The sequence below is a fragment of the Schistocerca nitens genome, chromosome 4 (genome assembly GCF_023898315.1).
Source record: "Schistocerca nitens isolate TAMUIC-IGC-003100 chromosome 4, iqSchNite1.1, whole genome shotgun sequence".
Classification (NCBI taxonomy): domain Eukaryota; kingdom Metazoa; phylum Arthropoda; class Insecta; order Orthoptera; family Acrididae; genus Schistocerca; species Schistocerca nitens.
In genome coordinates this window covers 878,862,192-878,888,911 of record NC_064617.1, presented here as the reverse complement: position 1 = coordinate 878,888,911, position 26,720 = coordinate 878,862,192, and the positions used below count along the sequence as shown (strand labels likewise).

Below are 26,720 nucleotides of genomic sequence, written 5' to 3'. Positions count from 1 at the left end.
GCGATTTCTGAGTTGCGGTTGGACAGGAATCTAACAAGGGAACCTCCCCATCGCACCCCCCTGAGATTTAGTTATAAGTTGGTACAGTGGATAGGCCTTGAAAAACTGAACACAGATCAATCGAGAAAACAGGAAGAAGTTGTGTGGAACTATGAAAAAAATTAGTAAAATATACAAACTGAGTAGTCCATGCGAAGATAGGTAACATCAAGGACAATGAGAGTCTAAGAGCGCGGTGGTCCCGTGGTTAGCGAGAGTTGCTACGGAATGAGAGGTCCCAGGTTCAAGTCTTCCCTCGAGTGAAAAGTTTAATTTTTTATTTTCAGTTTATGTGACAAACTCTTATGTTTTCATCACTTTTTTGGGAGTGATTATCACATCCACAAGAAAACCTAAATCGGGCAAGGTAGAACAATCTTTTTACCCATTCGCAAAGTGTACAAGTTAGGTGGGTCGACAACATATTCCTGTCATGTGACGCACATGCCGTCACCAGTGTCGTATAGAATATACCAGACGTGTTTTCCTGTTGAGGAATCGGTTGACCTATGACCTTGCGATCAAATGTTTTCGGTTCCCATTGGAGAGGCACGGCCTTCCGTCTACTAATCGCACGGTTTTGCGGTGCGGTCGCAAAACACAGACACTAAACTTATTACAGTGAACAGAGACGTCAATGAACGAACGGACTGATCATAACTTTGCGAAAATAAAGAAAGTAAAATTTTTATTCGAGGGCAGACTTGAACCATGGACCTCTCGTTCCACAGCTACTCACACTAACTACGGGACCACGTCGCTCCTGCGCTCACAGTCTCCTTGATGTTGCATATCTTGCGCATGGACTACTCAGTTTGTATATTTTACTAATTTTTTTCATAGTTCCACACACCTTCTTCCTGTTTTCTCGATTGTTCTGTGTTCAGTTTTTCAAGGCCTATCCACTAGTAGTAGTAGTAGATGGGTTTTGTGGGCGCACGACAGCAAGGTCTTCAGCACCCGTTCAGTATCATAGTGAGACGGGTGTCAAGAAAAAAAAAACTCAGAACATTTACATAAAACGAAACATAAAACACGGGGAACAATCATTGAAAAATACGTACTCACCCACACCGAAGCGTGGAATGCCTATCCACTGTGCCAACTTATAAGTATATATGAGGGGGGGGGGGGGGGGGGGGTGCGATGGGGAGGTTCCCTTGTAAAAGCAAAACTTAAATTACTGGGAATGTAACTAGCAGCAGTCATCTTCATAATCTTGCTTGTCACAACTGTTTATCTGCGATCGAGTCCTCAACAACAGTAATATTTTTAGACTGTAGCACCATATACGAAACATTTTCATTCCTGAGATGCGTGTTATAAACTTCGACAAACTGCAGGAGCTCTTGAAAATGCGTTTTTTCAATTTTGTTTTTAAGACCCAAATCGTTGACGTATCATATAGGGAAGTGGGCCGCTAAAGCATTTGGATGTCTAGGAGCGAGTTATAACCACATTATGTTTATCTTCTTATTCTTTGAAACTCTCAGAATCAATTTTTCGGGTGTTTTTATAGATGTATTAGTACAATGTGGTACTACACACTATTCCTAACTCATTTTCCGAAACGTATAATCCAAAACACGATGTCAGTGTGAATGAGAATAAGATGACATAATGCGGCATTAACGACAATCTGCAGAATACAGTGAAATACGCTATCGTTGTTATGCATGCATGGAAAAATGCGGTCAGGGAAACTCTAAAAGTTTCTATGCATTTCAGCTGAGAATCATGGAAATGGATATACTGCGCCTGATACTGTTAAGGAGGAGAGAATGAAGGCGGGCACGTCAGCTCGATGGGATGTGGCGTCATGCGTTATGGCAATGTAGACGCAATTTTCGGTGCTTGGAAGAATAGCGCGCCTGTGTCGTTTGCTAGCCGCTTTGTGTTCGTGGCGCTGTGCGCACTGCAGTGCGCATGCGCAGATCTGCGCCGCTTGCTTTTGATTGGCTAGCGCGACGCGAACCGCCAACAGCGTTTCGGTTCTCTAGGCCCGAACGGTATCGCTACCGAAATGCGTACTGAATAATGCAGGAGCTCTAATTCGAGTACTAGGCCGTTCGGTGCTCTTGAGTACCGAAACGATCGGCACAATGGCGTAAAGATACAGAATAGGCACCCTGGTCGTCTACGCACGCCCGAAGCACCTACATACGGGGGAGAAATCGTATTTCGCCTTCTAGCGATCGTACGCGTGAATCGTGTGCAAGTGGTTCGACTAGACGATACGCCCCGGCGGAAATGGTGCATCATGGGTAATCATGTAAGCTCACACGTCCCGTGCAGAAAGGGCTGAATATCCTATTCTCATGCATATCAAAGTGCTTCGCACATGCACGGACGACCAAGTGGGGAGCGGAACTGTCAAACAGCGGGAAGTTCTTTCTGAATTGCTTGATGCAACGTAGTTCGTTCACCTCATAAATAGTTAACGGGTGGAACATCTGCTATAAGCATTCACTGGAATTAAACGGTAAGACGCTTGTATTCGGGAGTTAATGTAAACCTGTGATCCAGATCTATGTGGAACTGATCTTAAAAATATGTTCTTTATGACTCGCGTATGCGCTCGATAGCCATAATGTGTTTTCTCACTAAAGAAAAAACGTGAGTTAATCTAGTAAATTAACACTGGCAACAGAAAAGCAATATTTTTATTGGTTTGCTGTACATCAGACTCATGTTCTGAAATTCTGTGTGTTATTTTGATGAATAAAACATATTTCACATACACAAAGATTACTTTTGTATTATCGTCAGTTTGTATCTTTGAACTCAGTGTAGCCAACATGTAACACAGTCTGTCAAAATATTTTGACAGTGATAGCGAGCCGTGTTGTGCTTATCATTATAAAAATGAGAGTAGATTGAGATGCGGCGAATTATATGCGTTCGTTGACAGAAACGTTATGAATTTCGTTGCAGGCAACCATGAAGATCTCAGAACAATTCCGTGTGAATTGTAGATACCTCATTTCTAACAAACAAATTCGACCTACGTAGCTCCTACTGCTTAATGCGTTCCCAACACCGAGTTTCATTTAGCAGTGAAGAGGAACCAAACAAACATAAAAATTTGGCATAGTCTGTATAGGTGTAACATGAGCAGAAAACGCATCCATGATTATGTGTATATTATAGGTTATAATTAATTCTGATTGTTGAAGAAGCAAATGAGGACGAAGACTTTCGTATTATTCCTGAGCTGTATTGTGATCACAAGTGTTTTTTTGATAGCATTCGGAAGCCAAAGACCTTCTATTCAAACAATAGTGAGTGAAACGCACAAACAATTGAATAACTTGAAGAATTTTAAGGTAGGGATACAATTCCATTATGACAGTTTCTATCAGTAATATCATTGTCACATGGGAACGGCGTTCTAATGAAAATTTTTCTACCGTTTTATCGCTCATTACTTCCTTTGATCTAAATGAAAAAAAAAAAAAAAAAACTGAACAGTGGTTATTCCTTCCATACCTTATCACAATTAACAATGAATAGAGAAGTATAAACCCCTCACAATGAATGTCCTTAAATACAGTTACAATATAATACTTTATTCTCATAAACAACTGATTCCTAAATGAGCATCTCGACTCGTATAACAAGTATTACCGTCTGCAAGAGCTACAGTGGTTATTATCTCATTAGATTGAGTTAAAATTACTTAGTCAGCCATCTAGAACAGTGCAAAAAGTTGTAGCCTGTGGCAAATGAAGATAGAGATCAACAGGAGTTTACCACGAATTGCAATTTATTGTATGTGTTAGAGGGGGGGGGGGCGGAGGTGTAAATTATACTCTGTAAACATTAACATATTTGTGTATGACATTCCGTGTGTTTGATTTTTGCCTCAGTTAAAGTATAAAGTATTAAGGTAACTGAAGATAGTGGTTGATAGTTATATGCTAGAAGACAGATGAATTGTGACACAAATAAATTTTACATAAATTCAGTTGGGCATTTATGATTTTAAATGTATCACTGTAAACTGCATTTGAATGTCATTCATTATTATTGCTTAAAAGGTTTCTCAGTCTTAAAGGTATCAGGAGCAAATATCTTTAGCTAGAGATTGAAAGGTAATGTGTGCCTGTCATATTTTTGTTTCACTGACAGGTCTGGTGAGAATTTAATTTGCCTTGGTAGTGTTGTGGTCATGTATCTCTCGCTGAAGGAATCTAGATTGTCCTTAATGTGAAGGAGTCACAAAAATACATAATGGCTTTAAACAGTCATTCTTCCCAGTTTTGTAAATAACAGCCTGCAGTGCTCCTGTCTCCCATACATCATCCTTACTGCCTTCTTTTGCATTAGTAGCACATCCTTGCAGCCTGATGGCTGTGGAAGAATGGACAATATACAGTTAGCAGATATTAGTCTGTAATTACACTTTTAAATCTCCTCGGGAGTCATACTGCATGTGACTGTTTGTTGCATACGTTCTCATAATTTCCATAGTTATTGAGGTCTTGAAAAATAACATAGAGTGAGATTTTTTTTTTTAAAAAGTACATGTTCACATACAGTTATTAATTTCATATAGTAGTGCATTGTTTAGGCAGTCAAATTTGCTGTTCCTCTTTCAGAGAATTCATTCAAAGTTTTTGTCATAGATTTGTGTCATATTTCCTTGAAATTCCACCTCTTCCATGCACTGCATTTCATCAGTATTTTTATAACTGACCATTTTAATAACCACTGCTGAAAATCTGTGTCCCGTGTGATGGAGAGCTGACTACTTGGCGTGTCTACATTTTCCTGAGTCAACTGAAGAATAGGATACAACTCATCGGCTTTGAGCAATAACGTTGTATTTTAGTCACTAATATGAATGTGTTATTAAGATACAAATATAGTCTATGCTTTTTGTCGCTTTTGGCAATTTTGTCATTTGTGTATATGATTTGAATTATATTTTTTTCTGATAGTGAGTCATTACAACTGCTGTTTCCTCTGCAGTTTATTTTCATATCTTGTACTGGATAGGTCAACTGAAGTATAGGATACTAAACTAGCATGTAACACTGGCCTTCTGTACCTCAGGTAAATTATGAAAGTTATGACCTATATATGTCAACTGAATACAGGATACAGATTTCACGTTTGTTGTTCTTTTCACCTTCACTAGTGCTAGTGTCATGTTCTTCAGCCGATACTAGTACTAGTGAAGGCGAAAAACCAACGTACAGAAAACTGCATATTTGTCAACTGAGCTACTCCATACCAGTGTTAAGTATGTCGCCTTTTTGCTTTCGGTAGTGTTAGTATCCTATCCTACATTTGACCTATGAAGATCAACTGAAGACTGGATATTGGCCTTTTCGAGTGTGAAAAAGTGATATATTTAACATTACATTTGAAATGTGGTTATACATGATATATGTCCAAAGTCTGTTTTTTCTGTACTACAGTGGTTAGCACACTGGACTCGCATTCGGGAGGACGACGGTTCAATCCCGCGTCCGGCCATCCTGATTTAGGTTTTCCGTGATTTCCTAGATCACTTCAGGCAAATGCCAGGATGGTTCCTTCGAAAGGGCACGGCCGATTTCCTTCCCCATCCTTCCCTAATCCGAGCTTGTGCTCCGTCTCTAATGACCTCGTTGTCGACGGGACGTTAAACACTAATCTCCTCCTCCTCCTCCTCCTCCTCCTCTGTACTACAGTAGTTTGTTTCTGAACATTCATCTGTGCTTTTAAATTCATGTAGTTCATTATCCATGGTAACTTGTGACATCATTGGTCAAAGCTGATGGGTTGTATCCCATCCTTCAGTTTTCCCATTTTCCTTATTGGAAGTGTTGTAATTGTGGATATCACTCCGGTTGCTAAAAGTTTCGTGATTCTTGACATAGTGACCGAGAATTGTTGTTGCTCCTAGATTTGTTAAGATGGGTGTGCAGTGATCTAGTTTCCTGCATGTTTTTGTCCACCTGCTTAATGTTATGGTCCATAACACTGATTTTTCTGGTGCCATATACAGATACATCAATAAAGGAAGCAGGTATTCAATACAATTGTAGTACTCAGATTCTTGTGCTGATAACCAGAATGACATCAACATTAAGACAGGAATTTTGCTGGGGAGGAGTGAGATTACGTAATACATTCTTACAAGGGAACCTCCCCATCGCACCCCCCTCAGATTTAGTTATAAGTTGGCACAGTCGATAGGCCTTGAAAAACTGAACACAGATCAATCGAGAAAACAGGAAGAAGGTGTGTGGAACTATGAAAAAAATAAGCAAAATATACAAACTGAGTAGTCCATGCGCAAGATAGGCAACATCAAGTAGTTCATGGGCTCAGTTGCGCTGTGGTCCCGTGGTTAGCGTGAGCAGCTGCGGAACGAAAGGTCCTCGGTTCAAGTCTTCCCATGAGTGAAAATTTTACCTTCTTTGTTTTCGCAAAGTTATGATCTGTCCGTTCGTTCATTGACGTCTCTGTTCACTGTAATAAGTTTAGTGTCCGTGTTTTGCGACCACACCGCAAAACTGTGCGATTAGTATACGAAAGGACGTGCGTCTCGAATGGGAACCGAAAACATTTGATCGCAAGGTCATAGGTCAACTGATTCCTCCACAGGAAAACACCTCTGGTATACTCTATACGACACTGGTGACGGCATGTGCGTCACATGACAGGAATATATTGTCGACCCACCTAACTTGTACACTTGGCGAATGGGTGAAAAGATTCTTCTACCTTGCCCGATTTAGGTTTTCTTGTGGATGTCATAATCACTCCCAAAAAGTGGTGAAAACATAAGAGTTTGTCACATAAACTGCAACAAATAAATGCAACAGTTTCACAGTCGCACAGTTTTCCCTGTTCTCTGTCAAAACATATGTTTTTAACGTTTTCAAATTCTTCCGTTTGTAGACCGTCAAATCCTGCATATGTCCAAGCAAATCTGAACATGAACTGGAATTTTGGAGAGCGAAGTTGATTATGTGTGAGTACCTGAACTTTGATAATTGTCTCAAAATAAAAAATTAAACTTTTCACTCGACGGAAGACTTGAACCAAGGACCTTCCGTTCCGCAGCTGCTCACGCTAACCACGGGACCACGGCGCTACTAACCCCATAATATACTTGATGTTGCCTATCTTGCGCATGGACTACTCAGTTTGTATATTTTGCTTATTTTTTTCATAGTTCCACACAACTTCTTCCTGTTTTCTCGATTGATCTGTGTTCAGTTTCTCAAGGCCTATCCACTGTGCCAGCTTATAACTAAATCTGAGGGGGGTGCGATGGGGAGGTTCCTTTGTTAATTGAATTTTCCGTATCTGTTGTAACTAAGTTAGGGTCGATGCTGAGATGACTCCTTGACAAAATATGCCCAATTCCTTCCCCATCAGAGATTATATGGTGTTAAATTATAACAGAAAAGGACAGCAACAGTAATAACAATGGACAGTTTTCATTCTAAAGCAACTGACCCAATGTTGCACTTGGTCTACATATGTTTTAAGTGATGTTTCTTTTCAGTGTGTTGTGGGAGTTAAATGGAAGACTTCTATTAACTGAAAGGATTTTTAGTTGTGTTGTTCACAGGCAAAATAAAATATACAAGACACTTATCCAACAAACTCTTCATTCCATGGAAGCAGTAATGCCTTGGTAGGTCGCTGGAATGTGCACACACAAGTCATCTAATTCCCATAATGTCTGGGGAGGAGGACAATGAGTTCTGATTCCGCATTCAATCTCATCCCAGATGTGTTTGATCGGGTTCACATCTGGCGAGTTCGGGCCAGCACATCAATTGGAACTCACCACTGTGTTCCTCGGACCACTCCATTACACTCCTGGCCGTGTGACATGCTGTATTATCTTGTTGAAAAATGCCACTGTCATCAGGAAACATGATTGTCATGAACAGATGTATGTGTACAACACCCCTTGGCTCTTACAGTGCATTGCACAAGCTCCACTGGACCCATGGATACCCACATGAATGTTCCCCAGAGCTTAATGGCATCCCTGCTGACTCGTCTCTGTCCCACAGTATAGAGGTCGAGGAGCTGTTTCCCTGGAAGACGACAGATTCGTGCCCCCTTATTGGTATGATGAAGAAGGTATCAGGATTTATCAGACCATGCAGTGTTCTGCCACTGCACCAACACCCAGTGCAGAGAGTCACGTTCATTTCAGACGTAGTTGCTGATGTGCTGTAAACATAGGAAAAATGCATGCATGGGTCATTGGCTGTGGAGGCCTGTTGTTGGGAGTGTTTGGTGCATAGTGTGTTCACACACACTTGTACTTTGCCCAGCATTAAGTTCTGATGTTAATTCTACCACAGTTCACCATCTGTCCTGTTCTACTTGTCTGTCCAGCCTACAGTGCCCGAGATCTGTAATGAGGGTTGGCTGTCCAACCCCACGACGTCTGGATGTGGTTTCACCACATGGTGAAGACACTCAGCATAGCACTCCTCGAATACCTGAAAAGTCATGCAGTTTCCAAAATGCTCGTGCCGAGCCTCCGGCACATCACAATTTGCTCTCACTCAAACTCAGATTGTGCGTCTTCTCCGTTCTACATAGGGACAACACACTCACTGATACTACATCTACCATGCGTGTGTTGTGGCTAGCAATCATTCCTCGCCAGGTGACACTGCTGTCCCCTGGATGGGTTTACTGTGATAGTCGGCCGGTGTTCATAATGTTCTGGCAGATCAGTATATATGTGTACACTTTAAAGTAATTTCTATCCATACATATTTAAAATTGCAAGTAACAGACTTCATACATTTAAATATTCTTTTATGAAGTATAAGCAGTGGTACTGTAAAGGTGACCTGAAATATTATCTAAAAGTTTTGGTCACAGTATTTGCGTTTATGTTTCCAGGAAGTTTGTTATAAAATTTAACTCTTATGTGAAAAAGTACTGTTTTGACACAGGGATGTTTTGATTTGGATCATGTGTAAGTTTTTGTTTTATCTTATTATGTGGTCGTGAATATCACATTCTTTTTGCAATCTGCTGTCATTGCCTATTGGTTTCCTTAGATGTTCAAGGAGGAATACTAGAGATCTTGACAGAATTACACTTGATCCTCTATGTTTATATCTAAACATGATTCTGGTGGCCTTATTTGCAGCTGCTTTAGAGTTTCTCTAAAATGTCACCCCATATTTAAGATGAGACTGAAACTAGGCATGATATGTACTCTCTACTGTTTTCTCATTACAGCTGGATTTTAGTGAGCAAAGGAGGTGGCAGGTATTGCTCAATTTTGTGCTAAGATGTACACCATGCTTTATATCACATTACAGCCATGATCTGAAGAATTTGGTTTCTTTACTGTTACCAAATGGTTCATCATTAATATAAATAGGATGTATGTACCCTTGATCAGAGAATTGTGAAATTTTAGTGCAATAGTTTATTATTACTTATTAAAAGTTGACTGTTCTGTGCCTATTTGCTAAGTTGTTTTACGATGGTTAACCTATATAGCTCAACCCTAGACCAAGATATCAATAACCCCCCCACCATCCCTCCCATAACTGCAAAAGCTTGTATTCCAATCTCCAGTTAAACCATACAGCTTAACCTCAGACAAGGATACCAACAACATAAGCCACTAGGGTATGGCACCTCTTCATTCAGTGTGCCCTCTACAGCAACATTTCACTTCCACTCCAAAACACACATCATGGCTCGATGATGTCACACAATGCATCGCAAGTACGTCACAGGTCAAAGGGAATGGGTGATATCCTACAACCAAGTATATCCTCAACATGGCATCCCACATTGTGACATGCAGGTACTTTGTCGTGAACTTTGTTGTCATATCATAGCTAAAAAGTACAAAATACAGCGGTCGTGTGTTTGTTTTTATGTATTTATATTTTTAGTTATTTATTTATTTTTTATATTGTTTTGTGCTTTCACTTATGTAAAAGTCTACTCCCCAGACAAGCGCCTTCGGAACACAATTTACATTTGATACCGACACCTGGACGTGCATGCTCGCCACTCTCTGGTGGGTTCGTGCGTGACTACCATGGAGCGCCAGCCTTTGCAGCCTCTTTTTCCCTTCCGTGCTACATATCTATGATGTTGCCATTCTTTTTCCCCTCCATTGGGGAACATGTCTGGGATGTTTTTGGAAATGCTTTCTACATATTCAGAAGCTGATATCAGAACAGTCTCTCCACTGTTTTTCATTCCTTTTTTTCTTTCTTTGTTCCCCGTTCCTATCCTTCCTCTGTTTCGGTGTTCGAGGTTCCTCTTTTTCTTCTTCCTCCCTGTGCACTCCTGAAGGCCAGCTCACGCGCCTGACGTGTAACAGGTGCCTGGGAAACGTGTAATTCCCAGCCCTGGGTAGGGTTTGCATGTACCGCTTGGTACGGACCAGGCCCAGGGAGGGGTGATTGTCTGAGCTGCTACCTTTCCAAATTGCCACTTGGTCCCTCTGTCAGGTGTTCGGGAGATGGGACCTGAGGCGTGAACAATTACCTAAGGTGGGTGTGCCCGCTTCAGAGGGGGGTCTTCAGTTGGAAGGAGCACGCCATTGGAGACACGCAATCATGGGGATTTTCTTGCAATGAGCCAATCATCATCTCCACAGTTTAATGTCTAGCAGATGTAAATGGAATGAGGCTAATGATTCAAAGAGCCTCCCAGTTACACCACAGTACCACAGTTACTCGTGGTTTCATGTGCTGAAGATGGTCAGTCCTTTGTTACAGTAAATCCGTTTCTTATTCAGAAAGGTGTTGATGCAATTGCTGGCCCTGTGAAATCCAGCAGTTGTTTACAAAATGGCACTTCGTGTTTGGAGACTATTTGCAATTCTCAATCACGACAACTACTTTCAGCTTCGCTCCTCCATGGGTATCCTGTTCGTGTCGAGGCCCATCGCACACCGAATTCTTCCTGTGGTGTTATTTACACTAGGCTGCTTGATGGTCTGACCAAGGCAGAAATCTGAACATAACCTCTCTGCTCAGGGTATCATTGCTGTCCATCAGAAAGATAGAGGCATCCTTAGTGCCCACATGCACACTTTTTCTCACTTTTGATAGAGTGGTACTTCCATCAAAGATCAAAGCATGGTATGAAATTATCACAGTCTGACCGTACATTCCCAACCCAATACGCTGCTACCAGTGTCATCATAGAACCGCACTCGAATGTTCTGTCAACACCCGGCCAAATGTGTAACCTGTGCTAGGGATGCTCACAGGGACAGTTGTCTGCCTCCTCCTCCATGTTGCATCAACTGCAATGGCGACCATGCCACCTCCTCCCAAGATTGTCCCGTGTATCTTGATGAGCAGGCTGCCCAGGAGATCCAGGTGAAGGAAAAACTGCCTTACCCAGTTGCTCACAAGTTGTTGGCAGTCGGAAACCATGCGTTCTACCATCTGGCACTTATAGTACTGTTCTCGCTACATCTCGCTCTGCGAAGGACGTGGCCACACAGACTTGCAACCTCAAATTAAGCACTGCAGTTGTGAAATTACCCAGCGTCACGGTAGCATCCCCGTCTTCTCCTCCAGCTGTGCAACAAGCCACCAGACTTTTGCCTCACGGGTCGAAGTCACCTGCTACACAACTGGCAGGCCGGAAAGGACAGAAGAAATACTCCCGTGAACAACCATTTGTCTGCCATGCCATGCGTGGCAACCCATCCTATGCCTCCTTCTTTGATGACTCTGATCGCCAGTGTGGGGCATGTCCCTCTTCTCTGTTACCTCCTGGACTTCTCTTTCGGCTCTTACTGTGGCCGCCTAACTACATGTTACCTGCAACTTTCCTGGTGGGTGTAAACCCTTCACGACCTCACCATCTTGGCCTTATTCGCTTTCTAAGGACTCTCCAGCCTCACTCTGGCACCTTCAGTTTCACGAGCTTCGTATGGAACTTCGTGTAATCTGCTCAGACTCTCTCAGCACCTTCCAAAGCCTCTGTGTGCTGTACATCGCCCATCCCTTAGTGTAGCAGGTCTGGGAAAGCTGCCATTTGCTCACTCTTATGTAGCCACTGTGATGTTTATGTGGGTTCCTGGTCAAGTCGGTCTAAGAGGAAGTGAGGCCACATATGCTGCTGTACCTCAGCTTGCTAGTTCTTGTATGCCCTCTGGTGATCTCTGTGTTGCCGTCTGTCAGCAGGTTCTGTTGATTGGGATTGACATGTAGTTTTTTTGCGCCAAAAAACAAAAAAAAAAGTTTTTCTGTCCTGGACTGTGCAGAGTAACAGAGGGAGAATGCCAATGCCTCTGTATATCTTATGGAGCAGGATCCTCCAGGCTCTGCATCCTGTAGCAGTAAGTTTTGAAGGCTGGCACTTGGCAGCTGCCAAAGTTTCACCTCTTCATATTTCCCTCTTCTGCTTTCCTCATTATGAGTCCCCCCAGAGAATATTCGCGACCTTCAATCCAACAATCTCCCCGCCCGAGGATGGCATTCCATCTCATGGGGGAGTCATGCTGCGCATCTGGGATGACATGCGTAGTCAACCTATCTCCCTGACTACCCAGCTTCAAGCTGTTGCAGTCTGCGTTTTCCTTACTCACTTGACCTTTTCCTTTGTACCATTTATGTCCCTCTGTCATTTGGTGTCACCAGGGCAGACTTCCTCCAGTTTATTAGGCAACTTCTCCCTCTGCTGCTCAGTGACTCTTAATTTGCACGATCCACTTAGGGGCTTGCCCAGAACCTGTCAGAGAGATGCCCTCTTGGCTGACCTTCTCAGTCACCTTAACCTCATCTGCCTTAACACAGGAGCACACACGTTCCTTTCAGACTCTACTTAGACATATTCCCATTTGGACCTCTCCTTCTGCTCTGCCTGGCTTGCCTATCATCTCGAGTGGGCCATCCTGTTTGACATATAATCGAACAACCATTTCGTGTGTGCTACCTGATTGCTGACTCCTACCCCAAGTACATGCCACCCAAATGGCAGCTTTCTAAAGCCAACTGGAGGCTTTACTCCTCCCTAGCGACCTTTGACAAACATTTCCCCAGTTGCAATGACCAGGTAATATCTTACAAACATTATCCTTACCACCACAAAGCGTTCCATTCCTCACACTTCTTCTTTGCTGTGCCGTGTCCTGGTCTTTTAGTGGGCTGAGGCATGCTGCAACGTAATTTGTGCACGGAGATGTGCTGTCTGCATTTCTAACCGTCATTCTACAATGGTCAACTGCAGTCTTTATAAGCAGTTGCATGCGCAGTGTCATCATGTTCTTCAGGATAGCAAGAAAGCTAGCTTGATTTCCTTTACTAGTTCTTTTAACAGTTCCACTTTATCTTCTGTCATGTGAGCCAACCTCTGACGGCTGTCTGGGACCAAGGCAAGCTCCCAATTTCCAGCCTGACAGTAGCAGATGATGTCATATTGGACTCTACTGCTATCTCCAACACCTTGGGCCACTATTTTGTGCAGATCTTGAGCTCCACCCACTATCACTCTGCCTTCCTCCATTGGAAACAAATGGAGGACACTCAGGCGGTACCCTTTTCTTCTCAGAATCGCTTGGGAGCTAGGTCATGCTCTTACTTCAGCCCGATCCTCCGCCCCAGGGCCAGATGATGATCACATTCAGATATAGCAGAACCTTCGTGTTGCGGGCAAACACTTTCTCCTTCATACGTACAATCGCTGTGGGCAGAGGGTACATTTTCCACAGACACTGGTGTGAAGCTGCTGTCATACCCATACCTAAGCCCAGCAAGGACAAGCTCCTTCCCTCTAGTTATCACCCCATTTCTCTCACCAGCTGTGTTTGCAAGATGATGGAACACATGATTCATGCCCAGCTGGTATGGTGGCTTGAGTTTTGCAAATTACTAACAGTTGCACAGTGTGGATTTCAAGTGCGCCGTTCTATGGTGCTCTGTCAATCCATGTCATGAATGGTTTTCTGTGGAAATACCAGACAGTGGCTGTGTTTTTCGATTTGGAGAAAGCCTACAACACCTGCTGGAGGACTGGTATCCTCTGTACTCATTACACATGGGGCTTCTGTGGCCGCATGCCCTGTTTTCTTCAGCAATTCTTAGAAGACTGAGTTTTCAAGATATGTATGGGTTCTGCCTTGTCGGACACCTTTATTGAGGAAAATGGTGTATGTCTCTGTTCTGTCCTGTGCGTTGTTCTCTTTGCTGTCACCATTAACCCTATTATGGCCTGTCTCCCGCTGGACATCTCTGGCTCCCTTTTCGTTGACGAGTTTGCCATTTATTGCAGGTCTCTATGGACTTGTCTTCTTTGAGTGGCATTTTTAGCGATGTCTCAATCATCTTTACTCATCCACTGACAAAACCATTCATATGACTTTCTGGCAGCGCAATTAGTTTCTCCCACCCACTTTACATCTTGGGCCTATTACTCTTCCATTCATTGAAACTACAAAATTCCTGGAGCTCATGTTCAATAGGAAATATGTCTTGGCCCTCATACGTGTCTTACCCAGCCTAATCGTCCATCCCATAGTGCAACGGGTAATGGAAAGCTGTCACTTGCTCACTCTTGATGGAGCCACTATGATGATTATGTAGATTCCTGGTCAGTCGGTCTGACAGGAAGCGAGGCCGCTAATGCTGCTTGTACTTCAGCTCCCTAGTTCTTACATTCCCTCTGATGATCTCTGTGTTGCCTTCTGTCAGCACGTGGTGTCACTTTGACATCACCAGTGGTCCTCCCTTCATGGGAACAAGCTCCAGGGAATTAAGCCTCCCCCATCAGCTTGGATGACCTCCTCTCGGCCCTCTCGTCACGAGGAGACCATTTTAGCTAGGTTGCATATTGGGCACTGTCTTTTTAGACGTCACCGTTTGTTAAGTGATACTCCTCCACCGCTGTGTGCGCTTAGCCCTCAACCTCTAATGGTTCACCATTTCCTGATGGAATGCCCTTTTTTTAACCACTTACATTCTCATTTGAGTTATCAGCCATTTTAGCGAATTATGTGCGGGCTGTCGACTGCGCATTACTTTTTATCCTTCATAGCAATATGGCAAAGGACATTTAATCTTTAGTTCCATCTCTCTGTCATATTTTTTGGACCTTTCTCCAAGTCCCTGTTTTTATCTGTCATTCCTCTCTTTGATTGAGGTTAATGTTTTAACTCCTTTTTTTTCTCTCTCTCTTAGTGTTCTACGGTTCTGACATGGCTGCGTATGACCCTTGTTGCTTTTGTGCCCTAAAACAAAAACTCACTCGCCCCAGACAAACACCTACAGAAGAGACTTTCTGACACTACACTTTATATTTGATACTGACATGTTTCTCTTTCTTAGAAACATTTCTTTCTTTTTTGCTGTTGCCAGTTTGGATTTTATGTGCTCTATAATTTCTCCACCATCAATTACACATTTTTGTTTCACCCTTGATAGAGCTGATGGAGATACTGATCAAATTGAAATAGTGAGTGCTTGAAAGATAGATGCAAACCATCTCATGAAAGCTTACTTCATAAGTTTAAGAATCAGCTTTACATGATGAATTAACAAATATTCTACAATCCCCTATATGTCTCTTCTGTAGGGATTGCAAATGACGATGATGATGATGATGATGATTAGTATTTTAGGGCGCACAGGGATTGCAAAGAGAAGATTAGACTGATTACAGTGCACACAGAGGCACTTAAACAGTCATTCCTCCCACACATTCTATATGAATGGAATGTAAAAATGGAAAAAAGCTGTACTTACTGGTACAAAGGAAATGCTTGTCCATTTTGCACTTTGTGTCAATGGCAATTTTAGGCCTCTGTATTACCATATGCCTGCTAGATTTGTTGCACTGGGTGATTCCTTGCTTGGTCCATAAAACTCCATATCTCCTGTGTTGCCCAAGGATTTGTTACCAGTAGGTTCAATCAAATGCTTCGTGAACACAAATGGGAATCCCCCTCGGGAAGATGAAATTCTTTTCGCAACACACTGTTGAGGAAATTTAGAGAATTGGCATTTACAGTTGTCTGCAGAACAATTCTGCTGCCGTCAACGTACATTTCCTGTAAGGATCATGAAGAGAAGATAGAGAAATTAGGGCTTGTATGGACACATATAGGTAGCCATTTTTCTCTTGTTCCATTTACAAGTGGAACAGGAAAGGAGATGATTACTAGCGGTACGAGGTCCCCTCTGCTGTGGCTTTTGGAATATGTACATAAATGTAGATTTCTGCTGGACTTTTAACTTCTTGCCTATTTGATGCTCTGATGCCCTCTCACTGTCTCATTTCTGAAAGCACTCAGTTTGTCTTCTATTTTATTCCTTTCACATGTTCCTGTCAGTGGTTGCCTGATGCTCTCATCGAAACTCTCAGCAACCTTTGGTTCTTTCGGTTTATCCTTAATTTCATACCTTTCTGTAGTTAAGCTTTACTTTGCCAGTCATAACCGATAAATTATGGTCGGAGTTTACATGTGTCAGTGGAAATGTTTCACAGTTTAAAATACAGTTTCAAAATCTCTCTCTCTTTAATATAATCTATTTGATACCTTCCAGAATCTCTAGACCTCTTCCATACATGCATCCTTCTTACATAATTCTTAAACTAAGTGTTAGGAATGATTACATTATGCTTTCTGCAAAATTCTGCCACATGGGTCCTCTTTCATTCCTCTTGTTGAGTCTGTTTTGTCCCTTCTCTTCCTTTTTTTACTATTGAATTCAAATTTCCCATCATAGTTAAAATTTCACCTCCTTAACTATGTGAGTAATTTCTTTACTTTAATTACACATTCTCTCAATCTCTTTCCCCTGCAAAGATAGTTGGCATATAAACTTGTACTGCTAACATGATGGGTGTTAGCTTTGTATTTCTCTTGGCAGTGACAATGCATTCCCTTGTTCATTGTAGCTTACCTGCATTCCTGTTTTTTAATTCACTATTGGACCTATTCTTTCATTACAGTTACAGTATTTGATTTTTTGATGATAACCTGTTACTCACCTGACCAGAAGCCCTGTTCTTCCTGCCACACACTAATTCCTGTTGTATCTAACTTCAATATGTCCATGTCCCTTCCTGTATTCTCTAGCCTACCTACTAGATTATGGGATTGTAACATTCTACATTATGACCTGTATAATGCCAGTTTTGTTTTTCCCGATGACAACCTCCTCCTAAGTAATCCCTGCATGAAGGTGCGAATGGGAAACTTGCTTACCTTCAGAATATTTTACCCAATAGGATGCTATCATTATTAAGCCACACAGTTGAGGTTCATGTCCTTGGGAAGCTTAATGGCTGTAGCTTCCCCTTGCTTAGTTATTTGCAGTAACAAGAGAGTATGGCAATGGTTTCGCAGACCAGTCAATTATCCAGACTGTTGTCCTTGTAACGACCTTAAAGGCTTCTGACCCACCTCAGGAGCCAAATGGTCATTTGGCCTCTCTAGTGATACCCCTCAGACATTGTTGCACCTACTGAATGGCTATCTGTATCGTTGAGGCACACAAGCCATCTCGCTGTGGCAGGGTTGGCGTTCTGGTAGATGAGGGAATGGAAGAAGGTTTATTGGATCAAACAGTAAAATGCTGAAACCATAGCTAGAAGGTTCCACATCTGAGTACAAAACCACATATTTAACCTAAATATAATGCAACTGCATAAAAACTGCAGTTCTCTCAGTAAGCAACAGTCAAGTTATATTCTGTGTCCCTGTCAAAAGTTTGCAAGTGCTCCTGTTGTTTACAATACAGTAAACTCATCATTGCAAAATAATGTTTATTTTAAACAAATAAGTGTGAGGTCCTCCACATGAGTGCTAAAAAGAATCTGTTAAAATTTGGTTACATGATAAATCACACCCATTTAAGGGTTGTTGTTGCAACTGAATACTTTGTGATTACAATTATGAACAACTTAAATTGGAGCAATTGCATAGAAAATGTTTTGGAGAAAGTTGGCCAAAATATGTGTTCTATTGGCAGAACAATTAGAAGACGCAAAAAAAATCTACTAAAGAAATTGCCTGCCCTACACTAATTGTCCATTCTCTTCTGGAGTATTGCTACACAGTGTGTGATCTTTACCATGTAGGACTGACAGAGGACATTGAAATGGATATGATACACAAGTCGGGGAGGTAATCATTAAAACAAAGGCACTTTTTATTGCGATGAGATCTTTTAATGAAGTTTTGATCACAACCTTTCTGCTACAAATGTGAAATTACTTTTACTTTTATCTTCATACTAAAAATGACCTTCATATTAAAATAAGAGAAATCAGAGCTTGCACTGTGTTGATTTTTGCCACATGCTGTTCGAGAGTGGAACATAGAGAAATAGTCTGAAAGTGGTTCTTGACCCCTCTGCTGCCATGTACTTAAGTGTGATCTGATCTGCATAGTAATCAGGTGGGTGTAGATGTATTCTGTCTCTAATGGTTTGGTAATGCTGCAGTTACAGTCCTCCTCCTACCTGTACTTTCACTTTTTGCTCTCTTTTCCTGCTTTCACACCAATTTCCGTATCCACTCCCAAAATGTCCATATGTTGATATCCTATTCAGCCCACGTTAGAGTTCTACTTGTATACAATTGTTGTTAATTGTTTCTCGCACCGAGTACATTAGCTGCCTTTTATTTGTGATCTTTCCAATAACTTGCTGTTTAAAATATATTTGCCTTCATTGCTTGAAATCTTTTATTTGCATGCATTGAGATTATTGTAACTATTTGCTGCCAGTAATTGAACCTGTATGCATCTTTTAAACCAGGTGACACTCTTAATGGTTATTTCATACACGTTTTCCACATTCTTTTGCATTACTCACTCCTACATGGTTAAACAATACTGTCTTATATCTGTCTTATATCTAGTTCCTGTGTGTCACTCTCACATTCTTCTTTGAGCAATTGCCCCCCCCCCCCCCCTTCCCAAGACTTTAAGAAATAACCGTAGTAATCTTAGTTTTGCAATTTGTACACAACTTTGTGTGTGTGTGTGTGTGTGTGTGTGTGTGTGTGTGTGTGTGTCATTTATACTGTTTGTCCAGATGCAAATTACAGATCTACTCAAAAAGTATCACAGTGTACCATTCACTGAAACACAATGTTATTAATTACATAACAACATTAACATTGACGCTCCCAGTACTTAGTGCAGTGCAGGTACTCGGGGTAATGGAACACATCTATGTGCTGACACTGACAGAGGACAAATGTAAACATAAGTAGAATGCACACCTGTCATTCCGTCAACCATCGTCAGTTGAAGAGTTGTATGAGTAGAATGTACACCAACGTAGAGAAGGTAGAAATGCTACTTATCTATGGGGAATGTAAGTTAGCAGAACAGTAATTACAATACTGTTTTCTTATGTACAGGTAAATTTAGTATAGTAGTTTAGTCCTTTTAAATACTGTTGTGTAGAGTAGGCATACTCTAAAGGCTGTCCTTTCTACAAACTGCATCAACATAACGTTTCTTTTATTATTGTTGTTGGAGGTAAGCGAAATGCTAATCAGGCACCGGAACTGTACAGAGGGCAATATCCTGACAAGAACGCACCTTCCCGACAAATGTTTTCTCGTCCTGTTGCGATGCTTCAGGAAACGGGAAGTTCAACCCACAACAATGAAATCGTCGTAGCACTCACACAGACGAAGCTGCCAAAGTTACGGTTCTCGCTTCTGTTGCTATGAATTGACATGTGAGCACATGACAGCTTGAACATGAGATTGGCATTCCTAAAACCAGTGTACATCGTATTCTTACACGTCACCGGTTCCATCCTTACCATGTACAACTACATCGAGAATTGCATGGGAATGATTTCTAGAATTGTGTACAGTTCTGTCAATGGGCACAGCAGCAAATCCTCGCCAACCCGAACTTCTTCTCCAGTGTTCTATTTATCGATGAATGTTCCTTCTCAAATAAAGGACAGATAAATACAAGGAACGTGCATTATTGGTCCAGCGAAAACTGACGATGGCTTAGACAGGTTGAATATAAGCGTCAGTGGAGAGTTAACGTCTGGTGTGGGATGCTTGGTACTAGAATTATTGGCCCTTAATTTATCAAAACAGCACTGTGTATGCCAACTTCCTTAGACGAATTCTTCCTCCTCTTCTGGATGAAGTGCCACTAAGAACGAGAATGCTTATGTGGTATCACATGGATGTCCAACACATAATGCCTTGTGTGCATGTCATGTTCTGAACCGAAGGTATCTTGCCAGATGGATTGGTCGAGGGGAAACAGTTACTTGGCCTGCTAGGTCTTCTGATTTAAATCCTCTGGACTTTTTTCTTTGGGGATGCATTAAAGACGTTGTCTATCGCGATACTCCAACAACTCCAGAGGACACGCAGGAACATATCGTGCTTGCTTTTAATTCTCTTCAGCAGGCAACACTGGAAGCAGTAAATAATTCTTTCATTCAACGAGTGCACCAGTGTATCAGTGTCCTGGGTCACCACTTGTGAGCACCTTTGAACGTTTTACTCCTGGACAATGGTACAGGAGAGTCAAAGTCAATTTTGTGTTATGTTTTTACTTGGTTTTCATTTGTTTTCTGACAACTCCTGCGAGTGGACGAGTTTGTGATCACGGGCTCAAAGTCAGTGTTGTGTTATGTAATTAATAACGTTGTGTTTCAATGAATGGTACACTTTGATACATTTTTGAATACATCTTTAGGAGAGGAAATGAGTTACCGAATAAAAAATAGAGAGTGCCGTTTAAAATAGTCATACCACTGTTCATATCTTTGTAAAAAAGAAAGCTACAATGAAGGCAATCATGCTGATTGATGTCCCCCTGGCGGCTAAAGAACATTTGCATGAAACATTTTGTAATTTGCATCTGGACAAACAATTATTTAGGGTGGTCAAGATAAATGGGACACACAGTATATCCCATCCACAGAAAAATCTTCCTTTTCTGCCTCAAAACTCATAGATATTTCTGTTTTTGTGTACTGTGTAGCTGTACATTTTAATCAATAATGCTCTTTTTGTTCAAGGAAAACCTTGAAAATGCAGAGTCTATGCGACTTGTTGCTGATGAAAAGTATTTGAATCTTTTGGGATTTACTGAAAGTCCACGTCTATACCCATCAGAAATATGGAAAAACACATCTTTACCAATTGTCGTAACATATGTAAGTTTGTCCAGAAATACTTTTTTTTTACTTTGTGCTATTATCTGCAGAATGGTACCTTGCTGTATTAACTTCTGGGTGCATTTATTAGATTTTGCCTTCCAGGTTTTAGGAGGACAGGAACAGCAAGGCATAGGTTTCATTCGTAATATAGCACACTTTTTGCCCAACCACACTATACTTGTGTACAATTTGGGTCTTGGATCTTATGGTTTGCAAACGGTAATGTAATAAATTGATTGTGTTTAAATTCTGGTGTCTATGACTGCTGCCACTACTGTACCTCAGTATTGTCAATATTTTGTTATTGTGCCAATTTTTACTTATTAACAGATCCAAGGACACTGCAATAGCAGCCGCTGTACAGTCATTACTTTTGACTACAGTGCATATCCATCTCATGTGGAAGAAGAAAGGCTTTGTGCATTCAGACCATTGATAATTCAGGTAAATTACTGCATTAATAGAATCTTAGTTGTAATGCAACTGTTTCTGATAAGAACAGTGTTTTATGTACAGTATTTTATAAACTAAGCAATGAGGTGAATTCGTTAAGTCAGATGATTTTGGTTTCCCTAACTTGTTCCCACGACTGCAAGGAGGGTTCTTTTCTAATGTTGTGTCTAATTTCCTGCCCCTTTATCTGTACCCATCTGAGATTGTGTTCCCTCACTAATGACCACAACAACAATATGTTGTTAAATCTTAAACTTGCTTATTATTTTATAATCTGAATGGCCACATTGTAATTTAACTTTTATTTTTGGGATATTACTAAGTTTAATATTATCACTACAGTGCACAGTTTTGTTATTGATAGTGGTGAGGTACAATGAGTGTGTGTTAGGTAACAGTGCAAACTGGCCATCCTTTCCAAATTAAATACAAGCATCTCCATGTTGTGTGACCAGTTTTATCAGACAGGACTGCCCACATTGAGATGCCACTCCAAACCTCCCCCCAGGATGTTTGAAATAAGGCCCAGCAGCTGAGAAGATGGTACAGAATTGTGTGGGTGACATCCTTGTGCAAGCCTTTAAACTTTGAGGCTTCGTCTGCTTGCATGCCAGGATTCTGAAGTGTAACTGTTTTACTAAAGGTGGAATGTGCTGAGAAGTCAACTGAGGTGTTTGTTACAGGGTTTTGTGATGTAATGGTGTTGTGATATGTGACTCATTGAGTCTCTGTATTTGAAAGTTGGTGTATGAGATGAAGGAATTTTAAGGAATATGTTGGATTTTATTGGGGACCACAAGATCGACAACTGCAGTATTAGTATTGTTAACCCTAGGACGTCTAAGGGGGGTGTTCGTTGAACCCACAATTTTTTTATGTTCCCTGCTTTTGCCCAAGTAACTTTCATGCTACATATTCCCTTTGAGTTATTGTTTGTTGGCTATTTTATGAAACGTTAGTGTCAATATATTTTATAGAAAATGCCTGCTTTGAAAGAAAAAATAAATAAACTTATTATGGGTCCAACCAAACCCCCACCCCCCCCACCCCTCCTTAGGCTTCCATGCTATAGAAAATTTCCCTTAGTAGGATTTCGTATTTCTCATCTCCACAACAATGCAAGTTAGTTTCTTGTTGGTTGGTATTCTTGATATTCACAACAATCGGTTTACTTTCAGAGGAAGTGATTGTTGATGTCAGTCAGCTGTTATTTATCTTGTAAACTTGCAGTGAGTTAGTGCAGTTCCCAACACGTAGGCCTCCAGTAACTTTAGTGTCCTACACAGCAAAAACGAAACCAAGTAAAAACTTACTGATGTTTGGCAACAGTGCACCAAGATAAAGGCCCTGTTGGAGGAGAGAAGAATAAAACCGAGATAAATGCATATTATAATTCGACTAAAGGTGGAATTGATACCATTGATCAAATGGCGCGTATGTACACCTGCAAGAGGGGAACAAAGAGGTGGCCTCTATCTGTATTTTACTCTCTCATCGACATTTGTGCTATCAATGCAACCACCATATACATCCAGCAACATCCAAGATGGAATGAAAAGAAACACAACAAATGGAAATTTTATCTTCTGCAAGCTGGGATGGAACTAGTGAAATTGCAGGTAGAAGAAAGAAGTGCCAATGCAAGAGGGGTAATTAACCAAATTGTTCAATCAATGGAGACTATTCTACAAAAGAAAATCAAAGAAGTGACAACAGAAGAATGTCAGCCTCCTGCAGGGAAAGGTCGGTGCCATATTTGTGTAAGAAAAGCTAAAACAAAGAAGCAGAAGTACAACAATCGTAAGTAAACCAAAACAGTATTGTGGACAGTGTCATAAACATGTGTGTACACACATTCAGAAAAAATTGTGAAGTATGTCTCTTGCCTTGAAGTTGAGGACTCAGTATAGTCTATTGGTATATGAACACATTTGTATTTTGTATTGCAATATGTCTATCCAATATTTATAACAATTAACAACATTTATAAACCGATCCCTTAGTTAAAATACATAAACCATTTTGAAAGTTGTAATTTTTCGTCAGTAAACTTATTTAATACCTGTGGGCTCGCCGAACACCCCCCCCCCCCCCCCACTAGGCATCCAAGTTAGAAAAAAAGGCTTGGGCATCCTAGGGTTAACAAGAAAATTGGCAGCATTGGTCATAATAAGTTTGAAATAATTTATTACAGCACATTGATTTCAGTCTCTGTGTGACAATCTTCAGTGCTAAAAATGAAAAGACATAAGATGAGACATGAAGACCATTTAATGAACATAAGCGTAAGGTCTTATTGAGCACAATATATTCTGATGCGCGGTTCATACCAAATATTAAGTCTTGTTAGATTAAGCAAATAAAATCAAGTATTACAATTTCACCAAGGAGTCAGTAGAGAAGAGCAGCTAATGAACAAATTTTGAGCTGAGTTTGCAGCTTAAAATAATGTGCAGCAAAGCTTGGTACATGACACATGCACTACAATATCCTCTTTATTCAATTAACACATTACATATGATGTGATTTATTAAAGTCTCATATTGATGTATATTTTATATTATTTTTATTCTCATTTCTCGGGTTACAAAGTGTCTGTTTTTTAATTTTTAATTGGTTTTTACTGTTCTCTTGTATAAAATCTTGGTCCCCACTTTTTTAATAAAATATATTCGGTGTAATGTTTTGTTTGAATAATGAGTGTACTGCGGTACCTGTGTCATGTATCGAGCTTTGCTGCATGTGATTGTAAGTTGCAACCTCTGTTTAAAAAAAATTGTTTGTTAGCTGCTATGTTCTTCTGTATAGATGCTAAGTTGAAGTTGTAATATGTGCTTTTATTGGAGGAGTCTTCGGGACTTTAATATTTTGTATGTACTCTTCAGAACTGTATTGTACTCGATATGCTTATGCCTGTGTTTTATTATATGGTTTTCATGTCTGATGTTATGTCTTATACTTCTTTAGCACTGAAGATGGTCACACAATGACTGAAATCGATGTGCTGTAATAAATGATTCCAGACATGTTATGACCAATGCTGCCAGTTGTCTTGTTTACAACAAAAGTACAAGTTGTTTGCACTTTCTTGTGGTGAATTTTGACTGTTGACTGTTGGAAAGTAGTTGAATGTGTTGTAATTCCAAAATCTGGAGGTTGTTGTGTGTTTTTGATATGTAATTGCTGTGAATTCTACTATGAAATATAATGAGGTATTGACCCAATATGTTAGATGCCATAAATTTGGAAAAAAATCTGTGGCAGATTTAGTTGGTGCTGTCGAGAATGCAAGTTATGGAGATCGATTTGCAGGTGTAAGTGGTTTGAAAAATTAAGGCTTGCTATCTGCAGTATTGTTTATTGACCTGCAATTACTGCTTATCATTCTTCTGTATGGTTGTTTGCACTTGTGTGAGTATCACAGAGCTGAATGTAACTATATAGGTTAATTGGAGATGATCAAATTTTTCTTCAAAATTGCTCATTATTTTATAATTTTACATTTATTGATGTTGTGTTGTTTATGGGTGTCATGGAGATTAAAATTAATGAGAGGTTTTTTTACTTGGCTGGCCAAGATGAGCTTCAAAAACCCCGAACTTGTGAGAGTACCCTGTTAGTTATGTATTGTTTTTAGATTATTTTTAATATTTGTATTATTAGGAAATTATTATTGTTGTGTATTTATCATTGTTGTGTATTTATTATCGTTGTGTGTATGATGTCATAGTCGACAAATTGGATTTTTATGAGTTGCTTGTGTCACCATTTTAATGACAACATAGATCAGAGCTACGCCCAGTACTGAAAATTTCTGTATTTCTGTAGAGTGTTGTGTGGTGTTATGTTAATTTTTTATATTGCTGTTGTTGATGATGTTGGTGGTGGTAATAGAAGGAAGAGGCTTAAATCCAATGGTGATACAGAGCTCAGCAAATTATGCTGGTGGGACCACCAAGTGTAATCAGTCAGATGTACACTTGACAGTGCGAAAAATGACCATGGTTGAAATTTGAATTACCTGCCGTGTTACATAGGAGCCAATCATGTTATGGGGTGCACAGATTTGCTCATAAAAATAAAGAACACTTGGAATTGAGTCATTCTTTGGAACATTGACTTAACTGAAATATGTTGAGATCGAGATACACAGCATCAGATGTTTTTAATATAATGTAATTGAATAGATAAAAACTCTACTCACCAATCAGTGGCAGGAGAACACAGACACAGACATAAAAAGAGGTTTTATGTATGCAAGCATTCAGAGGCAGTGGCTCCACCGTCTGGCAGAAGATAACAGGAAAATGTGTTGCTAAAGTAATAAAAACTGGACTGTAGAGCAAATGGAAGGAGGTCATTTGGTCAGATGAATCTCTCTTCACACCGTTTCCAATTTCTGAAAGTGTCAAACGTAAAAAGGGTCCAGTGATGATTTGGGCAGCCTTATCATGGTATTCCATGTGTGCCCTGGTTGCTCTGCAAGGTCACCTTACTGCTGAGGATTATGTGACCATTTTGGCTGATTGAGTCCAACCCATGATGCAGTGTTTGTGTCCACTGGTGATGCTGTGTTCCAAGATGACAGGGTCCCCTGTCACATAGATCACACTATCCAGGACTGGTTTTGTGAGCACGAGGATGAATTGTTACATCTGCCCAGGTGACCACATTTACCTGATCTCAGTATTATTAAGGCTTTGTGCTGAACTTTGAAGAGAAGTGTGCACAATCGATATCCGCTTCCATCATCGTTGCCAGAACTTGTCACTATCTTCCTGGAAGAATGATATAAGATTCCCTTGGAAACTGTACTGAACCTGTATTTACCCATTTTGAGATGACTGGAAGTTGTTTTGAATGCCAGTGGATTTCCTACACAATATTAGACATGGTAATGTCTGTGTTTTTGTTGTTTCCATTTTTTTATCCAACCTACATATTATACCTGTAGTGGCGGTGAAGACAAATACACTTCTGTGTCTGTCCCAAAACACAGTGCACTTTGTGCGAAAATTCTTTGCTTCAACTTCACTTTCTCAAGGATAATGTTGAATGCCTCCAATCCATGTATTTTTGTTTTGATTTGGGTGTGTCATG

General features: G+C 40.6%; 1 protein-coding gene across 2 annotated transcripts in view; it reads left to right on the top strand.

Annotated features, from left to right (window-relative positions):
- Window positions 1–2,842: 2,842 nt before the first annotated feature.
- The window catches only part of LOC126253389 (uncharacterized), a 65,709-nt gene continuing 41,831 nt past the window's right edge, over window positions 2,843–26,720 (top strand). The window contains exons 1-4 of one of the 2 annotated variants that reach the window (XM_049954683.1): window positions 2,843–3,365; window positions 21,027–21,164; window positions 21,270–21,386; window positions 21,498–21,611. In XM_049954683.1, the coding sequence (XP_049810640.1) occupies window positions 3,222–3,365; window positions 21,027–21,164; window positions 21,270–21,386; window positions 21,498–21,611 (513 nt within the window). In that variant the 5' untranslated portion in view covers window positions 2,843–3,221. Of the gene's footprint in view, window positions 3,366–9,736; window positions 9,845–21,026; window positions 21,165–21,269; window positions 21,387–21,497; window positions 21,612–26,720 lie in introns of those variants that run through there. The other variant, XM_049954684.1, reaches the window with a different exon arrangement.